Source organism: Volvox carteri (genome assembly GCF_000143455.1).
Source record: "Volvox carteri f. nagariensis unplaced genomic scaffold VOLCAscaffold_90, whole genome shotgun sequence".
Taxonomy (NCBI): domain Eukaryota; kingdom Viridiplantae; phylum Chlorophyta; class Chlorophyceae; order Chlamydomonadales; family Volvocaceae; genus Volvox; species Volvox carteri.
The window spans coordinates 69,805-87,932 of NW_003307633.1; the positions used below are offsets into that span (position 1 = coordinate 69,805).

At 57.3% G+C, this 18,128-nt stretch overlaps 2 protein-coding genes across 2 annotated transcripts in view; both read right to left on the reverse strand.

Annotated features, from left to right (window-relative positions):
- Window positions 1-236: 236 nt before the first annotated feature.
- VOLCADRAFT_108078 (uncharacterized protein) lies at window positions 237-9,933 on the reverse strand (the record flags this gene model as incomplete). The annotated part of the gene is made up of 12 exons (XM_002958282.1): window positions 237-2,044; window positions 2,268-2,275; window positions 2,399-2,730; window positions 5,448-5,529; window positions 5,921-5,968; window positions 6,322-6,452; window positions 7,004-7,210; window positions 7,797-8,094; window positions 8,579-8,653; window positions 8,740-8,762; window positions 9,116-9,412; window positions 9,748-9,933. 12 exons carry the CDS (start codon window positions 9,931-9,933, stop codon window positions 1,215-1,217), a joined length of 2,517 nt encoding a protein of 838 aa, XP_002958328.1. The 3' UTR covers window positions 237-1,214.
- An 884-nt stretch (window positions 9,934-10,817) lies between these two features.
- VOLCADRAFT_121704 (uncharacterized protein) overlaps window positions 10,818-18,128 on the reverse strand; it is a gene marked incomplete at its 5' end in the record, with an annotated part of 11,764 nt that continues 4,453 nt past the window's right edge. Inside the window, 15 exons of the mRNA XM_002958283.1 lie at window positions 10,818-11,658; window positions 11,935-12,069; window positions 12,288-12,314; window positions 12,354-12,493; window positions 12,848-13,073; window positions 13,331-13,423; window positions 13,773-14,015; window positions 14,407-14,682; window positions 15,130-15,282; window positions 15,804-15,905; window positions 16,111-16,236; window positions 16,553-16,611; window positions 16,840-16,945; window positions 17,239-17,331; window positions 17,890-17,985. Coding sequence (XP_002958329.1) covers window positions 11,473-11,658; window positions 11,935-12,069; window positions 12,288-12,314; window positions 12,354-12,493; window positions 12,848-13,073; window positions 13,331-13,423; window positions 13,773-14,015; window positions 14,407-14,682; window positions 15,130-15,282; window positions 15,804-15,905; window positions 16,111-16,236; window positions 16,553-16,611; window positions 16,840-16,945; window positions 17,239-17,331; window positions 17,890-17,985 — 2,061 coding nt within the window. The 3' untranslated portion in view covers window positions 10,818-11,472. The remainder of the gene's footprint in view (window positions 11,659-11,934; window positions 12,070-12,287; window positions 12,315-12,353; window positions 12,494-12,847; window positions 13,074-13,330; window positions 13,424-13,772; window positions 14,016-14,406; window positions 14,683-15,129; window positions 15,283-15,803; window positions 15,906-16,110; window positions 16,237-16,552; window positions 16,612-16,839; window positions 16,946-17,238; window positions 17,332-17,889; window positions 17,986-18,128) is intronic.

Here is an 18,128-nt window from a genome sequence, read left to right on the forward strand (position 1 = left end):
CAGGTTGTATAACCCCCGCGGTACCGCTGGTCCACTACAATCAAGACACCACCCTTCATGGCCCCAGCGAAAGGATTATTGTTTAACCAGCAGCCGCGAGCAGCACATGCAGTCGGCGGCCCTTGAACTCCGCCTAGGTAGGCGACATAAACTAGCAGTTCATCGCTCCGAGTTCCTTTCGTTGGTATATCCATCCCCAAGTCGCCATTCGTGTCCTCAGTCCTCTTCAGCTCCCTGCCGCAGCCTTTATTAAACTTCGATCTGGAGTATCAAGTTCATCTATTTCCGCCACGCGGCAAGTGACAACAGGAGCCTCCGAGATGTGCGCATAACACCATGAGATAAGCAAAAATATTAGCCATAAACACCACAAACATGATTGCCGAAAACTCTAATACTTGTCACTTCAAAACGGGGAGCAGTCGGCGCTTGCGTTGTACGGCTATTCCTGGCTATCCAACTAGCAAACCCTACCAACCACAACGAAAAATATAAGGGAGCCAGTACATACAACGCCGTTGCAAAAGGCCCTAAATGCGGGACCTCATGGCGATAACATAACAGACAAGAACATTTTGCTCAGTACGAAAGTGTTAAACTCTTTTCCATGATGTTTACTGCGACTAGAACATTAACGACGACATACATAGGACGACGATAAAAAACAACGGACACAAGGGACACAAGCTCAGTTTGGTGCGGTGCATGTATTGATGCATAGGGCCCGCAGTAAGATTTGCATGCTGCAGGGCATTGCTCTCTTAAAATGCTACCACATAAAAAAAGAGCCCGGTTCGCCGCGCATCGCGACACCAGCGCCACTTCTATCATCATCAACAAAAATAATGTGCACAACGGACCAAGAATTGGCGTTTCGGATGCTCGATGGTGCACAATCAGCTCCAACATCACCAGCACATCATGCGATCGGTTCATAAACCCTTAAGTAATGCTAAGCAGGTACCAAATGATCTCCATCGAAAACCAAGGAGCCCGGACAGAGAGGGGATACACCCAAAACCGCAACCTCCACCCGACATATCCGTCCGGTCTGTCCTTTCATTACCAGCAACAATAGCAATAAATCTGCCATCCATCCTAGATTCCCAGTGACACCATCCATGACCACCCATGAACAAAGCAATCTACAGCAGGACATGGCGCAAGACCCTCAAACCAGGCCCCCGACCTGTACCATCAAAACCAAAGCCACATCAATTGCGCTTTCTTCCCGCACGTGCATGACTTTGGCGGGCCGGCCCCCGGGGGCCTTTCTTGCCCTTCTTTTCACCCGCTTGCCCATCCTCACTGTGCGGATCTTCCGCATGGTTTACCAACTCGCCACAAGCGTCAGTCTGACCGGGGGCGTAGATATAAGGCTGGCCTTTGCCTCCACCGCCGTCGGAGCGGCCGTCTTGTGGCCCTCTTGTGGGCGCTACTGCTGCGACCGCTGCCGTTGCCGCAGCCGCCCTCCGCTGTTGTTGCTGCTGTTCCGAATTGTGCAAGTGGGATTGACAACATTGAGATCCCCCTGCCATCGCCGCCGCCGCCGCCGCCGCGGTTTCCGCCACCGTCAGGGTCGTCATCGTTGCAGTCGCCTCCGCCAACAACTGTTCAGCACGCATGACGCGCAGCTCACGAAGAATTTCGAGTAGCACGGGATTCATGATAGGCTCTTCTAACAGCATTACCATCGCGTACTGGCTGTCGTCTTCAGTGACGGGCGCGGCGACACTGCCCAGCCCTGCAGAAAACTGTTCCCAGCCGGGAACCGTCGGCTTGACGGCTGCCGCAGGTCCCGTCCCTGCTGGGCCCCCAGCCGCCGTCGCTTTGTTAATTTGATCGAGCAGGTGCAGCGGCCAGCCGCCGATGCCGGGCCCTCGGCGACAAGGTCGGCCGGCGCACCGGGGCGGCACGGCGGAGCAGCACCTTCCCCAGCTCTCCGATACCCCTTCCGGAACGTGCTGGGGGTTACTGGCTCCCTGGCAGGTACCCAGCGGTAGGCTGTGGCGCGGGGCGGCCTTGTTGCCACACGAGGCCGGATCTGCGTGAGGGGGGGAAACGGTGTAGACGAAGAAGAAGTAGACTGGGTTGAGCTGGGTTGCGTTGCGCGACCACGTAAACGAATAACTTATTTGGCAAGAGGCTTTTGCCGCGGCCTGGGGAGGAAAGGGATACCTGCAGCGTGTCCCAGCGGGAGCTGTGACAACACGAGCAGTGGGGTCGGCGGCAAGATGCTGGGCCGAAATCATCTGCTCTCGCCTCACCTCGTGAACTGTCAAGTAGTAATGAGTTACGTGTGCGGCAAGGGTCACGGGTTGGAGCGAAGCCGGGAAAGGTCCTATCGGGCGCGCTAAAACGGTAGTCGAGTGTTACAGGGTCACATCGCGTCGCTTACCCACCTAGTGGCTTTGCTGCCCGGCGGGTGGAAGAAGGTAACGGCGATGTCTGTGCCGGTGCACCGCAAGCGTTGGGGCGCAGCTCGGAGTTACGTAGGTCGGACTTATAAAGCGTTGGTGGGCCACGGCGGGCAGAGCAGCTGTTTTCGGAGCTGTTCCGGATGTCCAGGGAGGCGTTTCCAGGAAGGCGTGACGCGTCTAGAGCACGCTCTGCTTCCGCCAATACTGAATCCTGATTCGACACGAATGGAATTGCTTCCGCTGGGGCGGGAGCACCGTCCGCGTGTGGAGGGGCTGCCGTCTTGGCCATTCGGTCAAAGGCTCCGGCGGACTGGCACGCGCGAGTGTAAGTTTGGCACAACGACACAGCTCACGATGTATACCTTCAATTGTAATGTTGTATGCTTCGTGAAGAGAAGATGGTGGGCTGGGTCTGGACTGACCAATGCCAAAATTAGGATCGCACGGCCGCGGAAGGTATCGACAAGCAACGTTACAAAATTCAATATGATTATGTAAACACTGTGCGTCCCTGGGCAAAGACTAGCATGCCTCCCCGCACTCGCCTTCCTGCAATGCCCTATTGTGGTCAGAAACCAGCAGACCTGCCCTAAAGATAGCTTGCACGGATCTATCAGATAATACTTTTTTGCTATTAGCTGCGAGGTCCTGGGCGTACATTGCGTAATTGCGTTCGTATGAAGCTGACGTATCAAAACAGGAAGACTTGTCGCACATGCGTGGTTCTTATAGTATACTATTTTTATTTATTTGTATGATGATTTTTAAAAGGTGATAACGTGAGAGCTTCGTAGTTTTAGATGCTTGAGCTGTCTTAGTAATACAGTCTGGATTGGCCATAAGCGACCCTTAGACAGTTGGTTGGTGCCACGTGCGTATCACTTGGCGGTTCACTCTGCAGTAATGCCATTACGGTGATGTATCGGTAGAAAAGATAGTGCGGACGCATTTCCAAGTATCGTAATTATCCTGCAAGTATCATAACTATCCCTGCGAAGGGATTATGCGACCAGAACGTCGGTTTATTTTGCGGTGATGTCCGTGTTAGCTCACGTGATTGAGATTTTTGCTTTGACGTGTAGCAGTGTTGCGGGCGGGCGGCTTGCCGGCAGCTTCCAGCAACAATCGAGGCCTTCGAGGCCGTGAACGCTCTCCTCGAGGTGGAAGGAATTATTACAGCAAATTTCGGGATCTGTGAACTTCTCGCCTCTTCTTCGGTTTCGGCCCATCCTAAAGCGGAAATCGACAGACCCTTCTCCCAACCCTTCGGTGTATGCGCCAGCTCACGGACGCTCACGTATGCTACTAGCTAGGACAGCGCAAAACTCCCCGGGCGACAATCATAAAACGCATCACTCTTCGTCCCTGAATGTTTCCCTGGCCCAAATTGGTTTATGCACTTATATTTCGTTTACCGCTCTATGGTCACAAGTTAAATTGGTCACAAGCACACATACACACCTACATGCAATCATGGATACGCACACGCACGTGGGCCATGTGACTGTGCACATATCGGGGAAATGAATAATAATGGTCTAAGTGGCGACGGCCCTAAATCTCCCCTTCGCGGATGCGGGCCGCCAACAAGATGTGGATTGGAGGGAGCAACAGGACAAAAGGGTGAACAAAGGGTGGATTAATTTCCCTGCCGTAGCTTTAACATCCGCGACAGGGAGCAATCCCCCATGCTCCAAATGCCACGTGATGCGATGCAATCCATAAGCCGAAACCGCTGTTGCACGGCCCAACGCCGAGAGGTGAAGTGCCGCAAACATCGATCGCCGCCCAGCACCTAGCGGTATGGAGCACCGCGCTATGGGACTGCCCAAGAAAACTTATGCCAGGACACCCTTCCTCTGGGGTCTCTCAAGCTTCGGGGTGATGCTGTGCTGCTGTTCAAGGTGTGCGTTTCCGTCTAGGGGTTCCCAGTGCAGTGCACGTGGCCCGACCCTGGAGTATTCCCTTCGGGTCTGGGGCTCGCTGTGATACCAACTACTACTACATGGGCAGGCAAGCAGGTCCGCCGAGGTTCAGAGGTCCAGAGGGGAATGCTTGAAGAGCTTGGGCACCAGCATGGCAGCGTCGCCGTGGCGTACGGTCTCATGTCCCCGCCCTCGCCATCAACCCTCGGATAGCGGCTGGTGGTTACTACGTCCCTGCGCTCGTGGTGCACATAACGGCCTGTCCTACAGCTGCCGCTCGGAGCACCACATGAAATCCCACTATGGACGCAAGGGGCTTCCACTCAGCGACTGCTGGCCCTGTGGACCGAGCTGGGCGATGACTAAAAGCCGACCTGCATGCGTTGGGTCTGTGTGTACGGCAGTGCTCTCTGATGGGCCATGTGCTTCCTCTCCTTGGCCCCTATCCCCCATGGACCTTGCGTTGCTGTATAAAGGTCGAGTAAGCGGCGAATGTAGAGTTTTGTGATTAAATAAATGGTTTGGAGAGAAAAGCACGGGTGCAGAAGGCATCCTTTGTTTATCCAATTAAAACAGAGAGCGGCTCCATTAAATTTGTCTAGACGCCTGGCATAGTCCGCAGTTGGTACGGTAGTTGTGCCGAAAGGTGTTTTACGCTTCAGCCCGCCCGCCAAAGGTAGGAAACGGGCGAAGTCCAAAGTGCACAGCAACCCTGACATCAGACATTTACTTGTCCCGTGGCCGACGACTGCGGGCCCACAGCTAGCTTCGGGCGGGTATGTAAGGCCGTAAGATGGACGGGGAAGACCGTGCCGTGATTGCTGCTCCGCACCACCAGCAGATACAGAGAGGGCGGGATGCTCTGAGGAAAAGAGAGGCAGTCGTCAGAGCCCATGCGACTGGCGGACCTTCTGCACCGGCATACGGACCGAAGCAACAGACAGACAGGCGTTAATGCAAGGGCCAACCACCAAGCGTTTTACCCTGCGGATAAGAACGTTGTTTTCCATAGCCAGTGAGCATCGCATTGGACATATAATTTTTGGGTTTGTTGAATACTGGGTTGAATACACCGAAGAAACTGAGAAACACCCCACCCCACCTGCCCTACCTGCAACACCTCGGCCACCTTGGTTAGGGGCTCGTCGTACAGGTCCTTTGCGGCGGGTGCCTCAATGCTGGTGCTGGGCAGTCCCAGGAGGCCCTCCAGGGAGGCGACTACCGAATCACTTAGACTGGCAGTGTCGTATCCACCCTCCAGGACGAACGCCAGCCTGTCAACATAATTACTTGAATTACTTGGAGTCAATTAGCACAAGGCAACTAGCAAAGATATTGGCAAAATGTCGCCAAAATGGCATGCGCACGCGTGTGTACCTTTCCTGCACACGACTTCGGGGGGAACCAACAACAACGAAATACACCATCAAACCATCGGAACTCGTCAAGTATGCAAGAACAGGCAGAGGACAGCAAACTTGCTCCCCACCAACCATTTCACCCTTACTTCATCGACGTCCTCTCCCCCGCACCCGCCCCGCCCCGCCCCCCACACGCACACAAACCGAACCGCACCTTCCCGGACAGCATCGCCGTGAAAGCGCCAGCAGCTCCGAGGACATCCTGACGGCAAGTGACGGGGCACATCACCACAACACCCCACATCGCTTAGTTTCATCCCTGAGCCTGGAGTATGTGTTCTTTGGGTTAGTGTTCAACACCCGTTAGTGCGGAGCTGCAGTTCTGTGGGCTCGCCGCCCAGACCAGGGCTACGACTATGGCCACTGTACACAGTAACCGCCTGCCGACCGCCCTCTTCGGGTGCTACCTACAGGCCTTTGGAGCCTCCCTCCCCAGTCTAAAAGCGCCGTCCCCACCGGCCGACCTCTGTTCCATAGCCACAGCGGTTCCCCAAGCTGCAGCCCACACAACCCAGCCTTCCAACCACGCACCCTCTCATTCCCCTCCCCTCCCACCGGTGGTATGTGGCGCATGTCAGCTGCATCCCCGCCAGGGGGTCCCTCCAGTGGGCGTCATAGCCCGCACTGACCAGCAGCAACTGGGGCCGGAAGGACTCCAGGGAGGGCAAAACCAGCTGGGACCATGCCTGGGAGGGGGATCAGGGATGAGGCAAATCGATGGGCTGCTCTAAGGCTCCAGACGGTAAGACTCCAAGAAATAGAGGGTAGGGGGTGGTGGGAGGCGACGGAGCAGGCGCTGAGAGTAGACATGCATACAGATGATGGACACGGGGTTGGGGGGATGACGCTTTGGCGTGTGTGCGTGAAGGATGGAAGGACCTCCGCTGCAGGGTTGAGTGTAGGACCCGGCTGGTTGGTTGGTCAGTTGGTTAGTCGTTGGTTGGTTGGCCAACTTTTCACTTCGGGAGGAGGGCCGGAAGCAGGACGGCGCTAAGGTGAGGGTGGGGAGGGGCACGCAGGTCCTCGTCCCCCGCCCACGGTACCTGACATTGGAGAACCCCCGTGACCCCCAACCTTGCAACGCGTACAACTTACCACGCACTGACTACTAGCTTGGGGCACATGCATGTTACGATACCGCGGCGCGGTGCAGCAACACCACAACGAACCGAGGTGCACCACCGGCTGCAGATCCAACAATTCCGGCTTCGTGTGGTCCTTTTACGTCGCTACTTACCAGGCGCATGGCTTGGTCGCCTGAACCACCGGGCAGGGGAATATTGAGGGTGGCGCCGCGACCAGCACCGGTGCCCGTATCGTGGGCCTTACCCGTATATGGCCACAGCCCCGCCTGGTGGGTGCTGACGTACAACGTGTACGGATCGTCGTAAAAGACTTCCATGGTCCCGTTGCCGTGGTGCACATCAAAATCCACAATCGCAATCTGCGGTTGTGATGCGACCACATGACGCCACACCGTGTGATGTTCGTACGGATGGTACGGCAGCAGTACAACAGAGGAAAGCAAGCAAAGGAGAGGGTGGGTTGGTGACGCGTACACACACACGGATACGCAGGTACACTCCGATGCGCTTTTCCTCTCCATTGGCTTCCCGCGGCTTCTCACTGCTTCCGGAGAGCACATGCGCTTCCTGTCGGGGGTTCTCGCAGCTGGTGGGCCTCCCACGGAACTGACACTGCCGGCCCACTGACTTTTCAAAACTCAAAATAAAAAACGTCGCGAGAGAAACATCCTTATCTTCTTTATCTTCTTGGGTGTTTGAGAAGACAAACCCCAGAGCTAGGGACCAAGCCGGAACCCTGTGGGCCGTGAGTACTCCTCATCATGGTTTTAGGGAAATCAGCTACAGGATGACCTGCGCTGATGTACAGCCGAGAGCGATCACCGACTGCTGTACAGCCACCAGAAAGCGACTACGATCAGCGGGAAATGCAACAAAGAAGAAAGCAGCTCTCATCGGTTGGAGAGCCATGACGTACATGACGATGTCTGCCGCTGTGCCATGTACCTTGTCGATGCCGTACCGCTCCCGGGCATACCAGGCAGCCAGTGACACGGTGTTGAATACCCCAAACCCCATGGGTCGCCGGGGCAGCACGTGATGGCCGGGGGGTCGTACGAGTGCGAATGCTGCGCTGGCAGGATGACGTCGTAGAGGCAAGGAGGAGGAAAAGCATGATGACGATGATGATGACGACGGCCCAGAGGAACCTAAAGAAGAGACAATGCTGCTCTGATCGCGACCACTGCCACTGCCACCGCAATCATAACCGTAGTGGCCATTGCGATCGTCATCGTTACCACCACTGTGCGGTGAGAGAAGGGCGTCCAGAGCATCAAAAACGGCGCCGACGCTCTACCGGGGTGAGGGTCGGGCAAAGTAGTGGGGTAAGTGGGGGCAGTCGGGGGTTGCAGTGCGCAACTGGATGGGGATGTCTGGGTAGGGGAACGAAGACAAGGAAGAGGAGAGGGCGGACGAGAGGGTGGAGCAGGTCAAGGTAGGTAGGTAGGTAAGGTAGGTAGGTAAGGTAGGTAGGTGCGGCCAGCAACGCGCTGTCTTCCCTCGTTCACTCCGACAGGGCAACAGCAGGATCCAGCCCCTGCCGGCACATGTTGGGAATAAATTGCACGGACGCGGGCGGACAGACTGCTGGCCGACAATCTACCTCATCATCGCGTGGACGAGCCTCGCACTGATTCCCCCGCCCCCTCTCCCGCCCTCCTCCCACACGCACATACACACAATCGCGAATGGCCTGCGGGGGCTGCGGGGCCCTACACAGGGCCCACCTGTGTGCGGCCGCCAGGCCGCTGCCATCCGCAGTACGAGGACAGCCCCTGCTCGTCACGCCGTTACACCCAACACTCCGGAACACACACGTGGGGGAGGGGGAGAGGGAGGGTGATGTTCTCACTCAAGAGATCCAGGTGCTTGGACCTCGAAGACTCACCCTTGCGCAATCATCGTACGATCCTGGCGTCAGGTACGTCGAGTCGTCCACAAGGGTAGGCTCCTGGTAACGCCATGTACGGGACGCGGCATCGGGCCGTACGTACGGTGAGCCCAATCCAACAAGCACGTACGTAGACACGGCCGCGTGGCATACGACCGTCAGCCAGGTGGGCTTTCTGTAACAACACGCAACGACATGTGCTACTAGCAACAGCAGTAAGCTCGTGTCCGCTATGAGCAGGAGCATCACGCCCTGCCTCTGGTCACCACCACGCGCCCGCACACCTCCATGATGTTGGCCCAAGTCAGCAACCCTCTGAAAGGCCCTAGAGTATACCTGAGGGGGTCGTGCGGCCTCTGGGCTGCAGACGCACCTGAATCTTCCGGCACGCCGCCTGGATTGCTTCCACGTAAGCGGGCGGGTGCACGAGCGCGAGCTCCTCCGCGGTGGCGGATCGGTGGCTTTCCAGCAGCCGCACTCGACCGTTAAGTAGGGACGAAGGTTTGCAAGATTGGCGCGACGGGGAGAAAATGGAGGGTGATGAAGCAGCGGCAGTAGCAGACAGCAGTGGCTCCGCCGATGATGCTGACGTCGCGGGACCAGGCCATCGTTGATTCCGCAAGCGGTTCAGTACCGCTTCCACGCGCTCGGGACTTTCCGGGTGGCCGGGCTGGTTGGGAAGTGGCGGGAGTTGGGTGGGAAGGGCTTGGCGACAAGCGGAGGTTGGGCGGGGCGGGGAGGGGAGGGGGCAAGGTTTAAGGTCTTTGCCAACTTTCCCAACAAGTTGCACCGGATGCGGGATGGGGATGCTGGGCACGATGATGCTGAATGACTAAAATGGTTTGTGGGCCCGCGATGGTTGCGAGCCTTGTGCCCGGAATTAGCCCTAGACAGATTTTGTACTCGTAAGGTTGAAGAGTCTTTTACTTGGTTCAGCTCACAATAAGCAGCCTCATGGAGGTCAGCCATTGGCAGCCTGCGCAGTATCAACACCCCAACTCTCACCTTGGAATGCAAAGGCGCAGTGAAATATGTGCAAATCACAGATCCTTCAGATGAAGCTGGTACAGCTGATGCAACCCTGGATGGCCAGGCCGTCGGACGAGTCGTAGCCCAGCGTCGATGTCCTCTTAGCTTGCGCCAAAGGCCGAAATCACTGGAGCTGACCTCTAAGGAGAACTTATCGGCCATTGGTTGTGGCGATACGAGGTGCCAATGCTCGATTCCTAAAGCTGCGGTCTGGTAGGACAAGGAACAAAAACCCACTACGACAAAGGCACATCTGGCACCTGCAGTACACTACCCGGGATGCTTTTACCCTCCGTGGTCTCGAAAGCATTCCCCCAGGTGCCATGCCCACTTTTCCGTGGTGTAGCCTGCGAAAGGCCCTGTGTACGGAAATGTTATACAAAACATTAGTACTACTGCCAACACCCACTACCCCGTAGCCGCTCCTGTATAAGTCCAATCAAACGGGGGTCCAGTAAGAACGAAATGGCGAAGCGGCTAAGGCAAGTGAGGAGCGTTAAAGGCAGCAAGTACGGCAAGTTTCTGCCGGTGTACGTGAACCGTCGGAATTTCCAGAGCCTTCCTCCGTCACATGTTTCGGCGGCCCCCAGCATCATGTATTTGTTGTCCATATCAGTGTTGAGGGAACGGTGAAGACAGGTCTACACACAGGGTTGCTGCGGGCAACAGGCAAGCCAACGCCAAACACGCCGCTCCATCACCTCGGTCCTTTCTGACACGGCTATTAGCTGCTTTCCAGTACTTGAGCAGCACACAAGAATGGGATTTTTTGAGGCGGCCGGAGCAGCTTTGTCATCAACATACAACCGCAGGCATTGTGACCATACACATATTGTTTGCAGCCCTGCACACTGGCGCGGTATTGTCGCTCGGCAAACTGGAAAGGCCCCCTCCTCCCAGGCACAGCTTTCGTAGTCAGATGGGTTGATGGTGGGACCCAGCCATTTTCGCTGGGGACAGGGTGGTGCTCCTGAACCCAGCAGCTTTACACCCCATCCCGGTGGCGCATATGGCCCAGCCATCGGGATCGGTATATGGAGCACAGTCTCGGCCATTTTTACATTCCTTCGTGTGGTGTTCAAACCACACAATAGAGTTGCGAACCACCGTAAATACAGGCTTGCCTGCCGCATATTGCCTGTGTGCTTGGCAAGAACTGTTCTGACGCATGGGTGTTGCATGTGAACGTGGAATTTCCAGAAACACCTGCTCGGGTCCTTGCCTGGCTTGGTCAGTCGAGCCCCTGGAACCATCCATCCACAGATCCGTCCAGGGGTAGACCATCCAACCGCTATCCTGTCCAACGGTAAGCCCAACAAAACAAGTGGGCACTGACGAACTCACGCAGATGTCGATTGTGTGCTTGTGTCAGGAGCCTCTGCAACGGCGATACCAGGTGTCGCAAACCCCTTCGCATTCCCCATCAGGCTAACGAGCACCTGGTGCATCACGGGGTATGTTGTGTCAGCTCAGTGCACGAATACCTGTAAACACTTTAAAACGAAGCACCGTCAGCCCTCCTGCTCACCTGCTCACCCACCCTCCCAGGCCCGCAGTGCACCGCCCCCATATATACAAGGCCCACCACGCACCCCCCAACTAAGAGAACCAACGCGCATGGCGAAAGCACAATCTGTACGTGCGCCTCGCCATGCGTTTTCTGTACGTTCGTCAACGGTTCGGGTCCGACTCGCGTTCAGTTCAGATGTACAGCGACGCGGCAAACATGATGTCTCGTCGGATGGTGTTGGTGGCTTCACGAATCTTGTCAGCGAGCGTGTGGTCTCCAACAGCCGCAGCAGCGTTAGCCAGCTGCCCCAGCAGCTCGTCCAACCGGCGTGTCGCTCGGACCAACGACCCTTCAAAAATGTCCGTCATGTCGCACACCTGCAAGCCAAACGAGGGAGTCCATAATGAAACTCGTAGTCCAACATCCAAATCGACAGACACGATACCGTGGGCGCCAAAGTTAACCATCTGCCGAGGCATCATTGCAACTGGCTGAAAGGAAGGATCAGCTTGATCGCATTTGGGTGCTCCAGCATGCAACCCGGCAGCAGGCCGCACGCCACCAGCTAGACGAAGACACGTACGGCTGTTGCGTTCCACAGCTTGAAGTCAATGCCAGCCACGCCTTGTACAGACGGTCACGGTCTCGCGCACCTGGGCAAATGTAGCCCCCTTGCTCCAACTGTAGATCACGTCCATCAGGGCCGGCTTGAAGGACTCCACGTACTCGTCGGGGTCCAAGTCCAGTTTGCACTCGCGGCTCACCTCGGCAATGTGACGAGCAGCCGCCTGGGTCATCACAGCGATACAGTGACCCACGGGTCAAACAGCCGTTTTGGAGTAGTAAGGCCGACAGGGACAATGGCCGCCGACATGTGGCGTGCAAATTGCTAACGGCACAATTATGGTGCAAGTAGTCATGGAGGTGGAGACGGCAGTGTAATGCCGGGAACTTACTCCCTTCTACCCCGTACCCGGAGGCCTAACGTACACGCCTACCGACTCACCTGCAGCTGCGCCAGCGGCCCTGCCATCTGTGCCGTGAGCTTGATGTCCTCAGTAGACTTCTCCACCGGGATTAGACACGACGCCAGAGCCACCAGCTGTGCCGACTCGAGGGAGGAGAAAGTGCCGTTGAGAAGCAGCTCCGAAGCCAACAGCTCGTCAGCAGTGTCGATCTCGCATGCGGCGCGGCCCTTCAGGGTCATCACACCTGCGGGATGGATGTACCGAGAGGAGGGGGAGCAAAGAAATGAATACCAATTGCAATGGAGCAGAACACGGCATGGCACGTCATAACACGCCACATTGCGTCACGTCACCTACCTATCAGCCATATTGACCTCACCCCCTCTGTACATCCACGGCATGGCACATTTGCCTCTTGACCATACCCTAAACCCCATGTCAATATCCACTCCCACCCAAAACGCACCAAAATGCACAACGCTTCCGGAAGGTCTTTCCGGACCAACCCGCAGGACGTGAGGAGGCCAAAACAAAACCCTTTAATCATACAAAGCGCAGTTAAATGCAGAAAAAAGCTCCCATCCACCCGCCCACCTACCTTCCGCGTCAATGTGCCCCAGCCGCCGCAGGACTGCGGTTCGACACGCAGCCTCCTCTTTGAACGCGCTCAACTGGCTGGTGCGCATCTCCGCACGCAGCGTCTCCGCGCGGGCCGCCAACGCGGCGCGGCGCAAGTAGGGCGCAAACTTGGCAGCGTCCTTCTCCGCCTTGAACACGGGATTGCGCTGCAGCTGCACCTCCAGCGCTTCTATGCGCGCAATGACCTGAGGGATAAAACAAAAGACAAGGCAGGCAAGCATAGCCATGCGAGTTTGCAATACATAAGGTATGATATGCACGGAATTCCAGAAGACATTGGCTGCGCGTGTGACCGCAGGGAGGGGGCTGGGATAAGAGAGGAAGATGATAGGGGTGGAGAGCTAGGTACGGTAGGCCGGAGCCAGGCAGCGGGCTCAATCACGCCGCTACAGATGACGAGAATGTATGCAGCGGGACTGATATGCACTCGGCGCACGCATACCTCGGACAACCCTGGGTCGCGTATATCCATGTCCTCGATGGGGTCCAGCCTGGGCAGCCCCGCCTCGCCGTGGCGCCGCAGCAGCTCCCCCACCTGCAGGGCACCACAAAAATAGCAAAAGATAAGTGTGCATGTACCTAACCGGGATGTTGTAGTAGGTGCTGAACCCAGGAAAAAATCACTGAATTCGGAGAAGTCGGCACGGGTGAAAAGATAAGTGTGCTCGGAAACATGGCGGAAGGCAGGGACTGCCAAGGTTGTGGCCACGGGTGAAGCTACAACCCCCTATCGGCACTGGGGGCTGAATGGTCTGCAGATCAACGGCAGTAGCGAGCAGCACCGTTCGGCCCTTGTGCTTGTTTGGGTGGCCGTTGCCGTATCCGTTGCCTTCCGTTGCCCCTTGCTATACCCGCATTCCCCCCCATCCCCTAAACGCCCACACCTGGACCATGACGCCCCTCCGTGCCTCCTCTGGTCGCAAGTCCGGTGGCAGACTGATTCTTAGGCTGTGCAGCTGCGCCAGGCAAGACAGCGTCACCGGAACAACTTCTGCCACCGAGCCCGGCGCGCCTGGCGCCGCGGGCTGCGGACCACCACTATCACCACTGCCACCGCCGTCTTGCCCTGGCAGCGAGGAGGCGTCTAGTGACAAAATGCAGTCCACCAGGTAGGCGTCTCGGTCATCCTGCCGGGGGAGAAAGAGGGGAAAGATTTGGGAGAAGCGTGAGGCAGCTACATGCTACATGCAAGGATAACTGAATGGGGCTGAAGCCACGGAGGGATATTGTCAGGACCACCATTCCAGGCTCAGGCAGAAATCTGCGGTGTTCCATGACAAGCTGCTCATCTGTGTGTGTGGAGGGGTTGGGGCCGTGCGGCTTCCTACGGGAGACCGCCCCCCTCGGCCGCCATCCCCCGGGTGGGTGCCCAGCCCAAATACATATGCGCGTGTGGCAGAGCCATTCGCGGCGTTCCCGTTGCATCAGCAACTTAATTCCGGAGCCTGGCGAGCTACGACGCAGCGGCGTGCCAGAACTTCAACCTCCTCCCCTTTCCTCGCTGCCTTATGCACCCACCTCGCCCCCGTCCGCCGTCGCCGGCGGCGCGTCCGGCCGGCGCAGGACCGATACCACCACTCCCGTGCCGAAGTCCACGCCCCCCGAGCTGACTCGCACCAGGCGGCCCGCCCGCAGGAAGGTCAGGCAGTGCGCTGGCTTCGTGATAAGCGCCTGCAGCTGCGTTCCCGCCTCCGCGATTTCGGTGCGCAGGCGCTGGTATGCCGCCATCGCCTCCTCGCCCTCTCGACCCAGGGCCGCCATCTCCGCCTCCAAATCAGCCAACTCGCGCTCCAGCTACGGAAGGGTTAGGAAAGGCATGCCCGTGGCGGGGCAGTCGCAATAGCCGTAGCAGTAATCGAAGAAGGAGCAGCAGCAGCAGCAGCAGCAGCAGCAGCAGCAGCAGCAGCAACAAGGATAGCAAAGGAACTAGCCCCTGGCGGTTCTATGGCCTCCAACCCCAGCCCTGAAATTCCATAATAATTCCGTTGAAACCCTCTGTCCGGGTTTGTCGCTTCTTTGTCGCTCTGCTGCCCAGCCAGCTCCCTCTATATGACATGCGGCCAAAGCCGACAGATCAGCACTCTCCACCGGTGCGTTCGGACTTCCTACAAGTCCTCATCCAAGCTCTCCTACAAAGCCACTCGTCCATTCGCGAACAACCTTTCTTCCGTGGTCTGGGTCGGCGACTACCCTTCCTTCCCCTTCACCCCTCTCCGAACCCTTTCGTTCCGCGGCACACACCTTTGGCAGCTGGCTTTCCTGTTGGAACTGCTGGAAGGAGTGGCGGATGACGTACTCCATGGTGCCCGTGTCACTGCCCTCCAGGCGTCGCAACATGTTGAGCATGGTGTAGTAGGTCAGTTTGAAGGAGGACAGCAGCGGGGAGGGCTTGCCCTGGGAAAATTGGGATAAGGGATGGGATGGGATGCAATAGGTGGTTCGATACGGAAAAGTGTCGGGAGAGGGGGTCGCGGGCCGCGGGAGCGGGGCCGTGCATGGGGGAGGTAAAGGTATGGGGAGGGCATGGAACTGCAGCGACAGAACCAGCGATTGGAGAGGCACACGGCGTGAGGCGGGAGGGGTGCAGGTTGGCGTTGGAGGTTGTTCGTTTCAAGCAGGTTTTCGGCGTCAAGGGATGGGAGAAGGCGTGTTTCTCTCCACGTTCTTATGGTCGCCAGTTCTTATGGAGGCCTATACTCATCCACATTCGTCTTACACCGTAACCCCCATGGCCCATCCACCACGACGTGTTGCCATGTTCAGTACCCGGCGTTGAGTCCCCCGTAACTTGCAAAGCTCAGTTGCGTTGCCACTCAGGAGTGGCAAATTGCGATACCTCACACCAGACCGGCCTCACAGACGCGTACCTCAGCGCGTGGAAGCAGCAGCTGCTAAGTGCCACCTGCTTTGCTTACCTGCATGATGGCCCTGCACGTCTGCTCCTCCAGCTCCGCATCCAGCATCATGACCACCAAACCGCGGTCGTCCATACCGCGACGGCCAGCTCGTCCCGACATCTGGTGGACAGTCGTAGTGGGAGGGGATTGCATGCTGGAGTAAGCGCTGTGTCGCGGGGCGGCGTTGACACGGCTCCGGTAAAGCAAAAGGTCAGGTCAGGTCAGGGACGGGATGGGAGGGAGGCAATCTTTCCTTCCCTTCCTCCCCTTCCCCCTCTTCCTGTTTCCCTTCCTTGCCTTTTGAGAGCACCCCTCCCTCCCTTACCTGGATGTACTCTCCCGAGCTGATCCAGCGGCTCTCCGCGCCGTCCCACTTCCTCATGGCGGTGAATACCACACACCGGGCAGGCATGTTGAGACCCATCGCGAAGGTCTCCGTGGTGAACAGCACCTGCGATATTCCACGAGAGAGAAAAGGGGTGTGCGGGTCTGTGGGAAAAAGGGAGCAAGACGGACCTGGGCATCAGCTAATTCGCTAGTCTGTAATATATGACTCGAACAGGAGTGCGAAGGCACGCGCCCTGAGAGCCGCCAAGGGTAAACGGTGGAAGGGACGGAGGGAGAGTACGGGCGTCGTGTGCATTTCATGCCTTGAGGGCTTGGAGACGGAGCAGGGACAGGGGCAAACGAAGTGAAACGTGGGCAAGGAATATCCCATCGGTGCATACTCCCATACTCTCTCCCCCGCCTTGCTGTCCCACACTCACCTTGAGCAGCCCCTCCTGGAAGAGGATTTCTATGAGCTCCTTTAGAATGGGTAGCAGACCTGGAGCCGGGGGTGGGGGGTTCAGCAAAACTCGAGGGAGGTTGGGGGTTGGAGATGGAGGGAGGCATGGGCATCTACGTGTGGGGAAGCCGACATGGAGGGTTCATAATCAAACAAAGACGCCAAGACAATAATGGAAAAGACAAGAATATGCGGTTTCCTTCCTTAGCCTAGCCCGAACCCAGCTTCCTCCTCCCCTCCGGACTGCCCTGCCCTGCCCTGTCTAACCCGAATGGTGCACTCCGATTCCCCGTTTAAGCAGCGGCAGCATACGGCTGATGGGCTTGAGCTGCCGGTCCGCCTCGCTTAGGCACTGCAACGCGTTGTCGTAAATCTGTGCCGTGGGAACATCATTGAAAAAAAGAAAAATCACCACCTCACGGTTTGTTGCTCGTGGGTTGCAATGAGCAGGAGGAGAGGATGTGCGCGTGTGCAAGCCTACGCGAGAGAAAAACCGATGCATTGCGACGGAAAGCAGGCCCCGCCCAAACCCGGAGAGCCCTCTCCCACGAGCCCGTCGAACCCGAAACCCGCGCTTCAACAGCCCACGGTCAGCCGCCCACTCTCATCTCTTCCCCCGGCCCTGTTTGTCGTGCCTCGACAACTTGACACCCGCCCTGTACGCACCTCCTCCACTTGCGACTTCTCGTCCTCGGTGTTGAAATCGAACAGCAGCTCTTTCTCCCGCTCCCGGTCCGGATCTCCCCCCTTTCCCCGGACCTGGTGGCCGCGACGAGATGTACCCGCAACATTAAAGACCAAATCACGAAGCAACACATACACCCATACCCACACCAGATCACAGTCGCAATGATAACTGGCATAAATGGCATAAGCAGTGTAGTAGAGTGCGGTATGTGGCCCCCGCCGTTGGCTGGCAGGAGATTAACGAACAGCAAAAATGTACAAGTGTACACTGGTAGCTACGTCACGAGGATCTGACAATGCCGCGCGTGAAAAAGCAGAAACGCCGTCCCCGAGCGCGATGCACAGCGCGATGCACAACGCACGCAGGGGCACACATGCTGGCACGTGCTGCCCAGGAAGCGACCGCGCAGGTGCAGGCGCGGGTGCAGGTGGTAAATTCTAGGCCCCAGCGTGTCACTCGAGCCTCTGCGACCCCCCACCCCTACGTCGCATCATAATGCAACACGCATGGCATCGCGCGCTCAGTTGTGTGCAAAGAAAACCCGTGACCAGCACATGACGTGCGCATGGCATGCACGGCGTGGGTTTGCCAGCCCGTCCTGGGGCAAGCAGCCACTCCCAAGTACTCACTTCCTTCCGCGCAAGCAGCGCGTTGGCGTACGACTCGCAGTCCCTGCGGGCGAAGGAGAAGAAGATGACGGGCTCCCAATTCTGGAACTTGATGGCCTGGCAGCCGGAGGGTCCAAGACGGAATGGAGGCGAACGAGACGAAGAGTGGAGGTAAAGGAAGGGAAACTGGGATCGTTCGGCCAAGAATTAAAGGGGGAGCCGACCGCGAATGACTCCATTTTAATTGGCACTATTTTCAA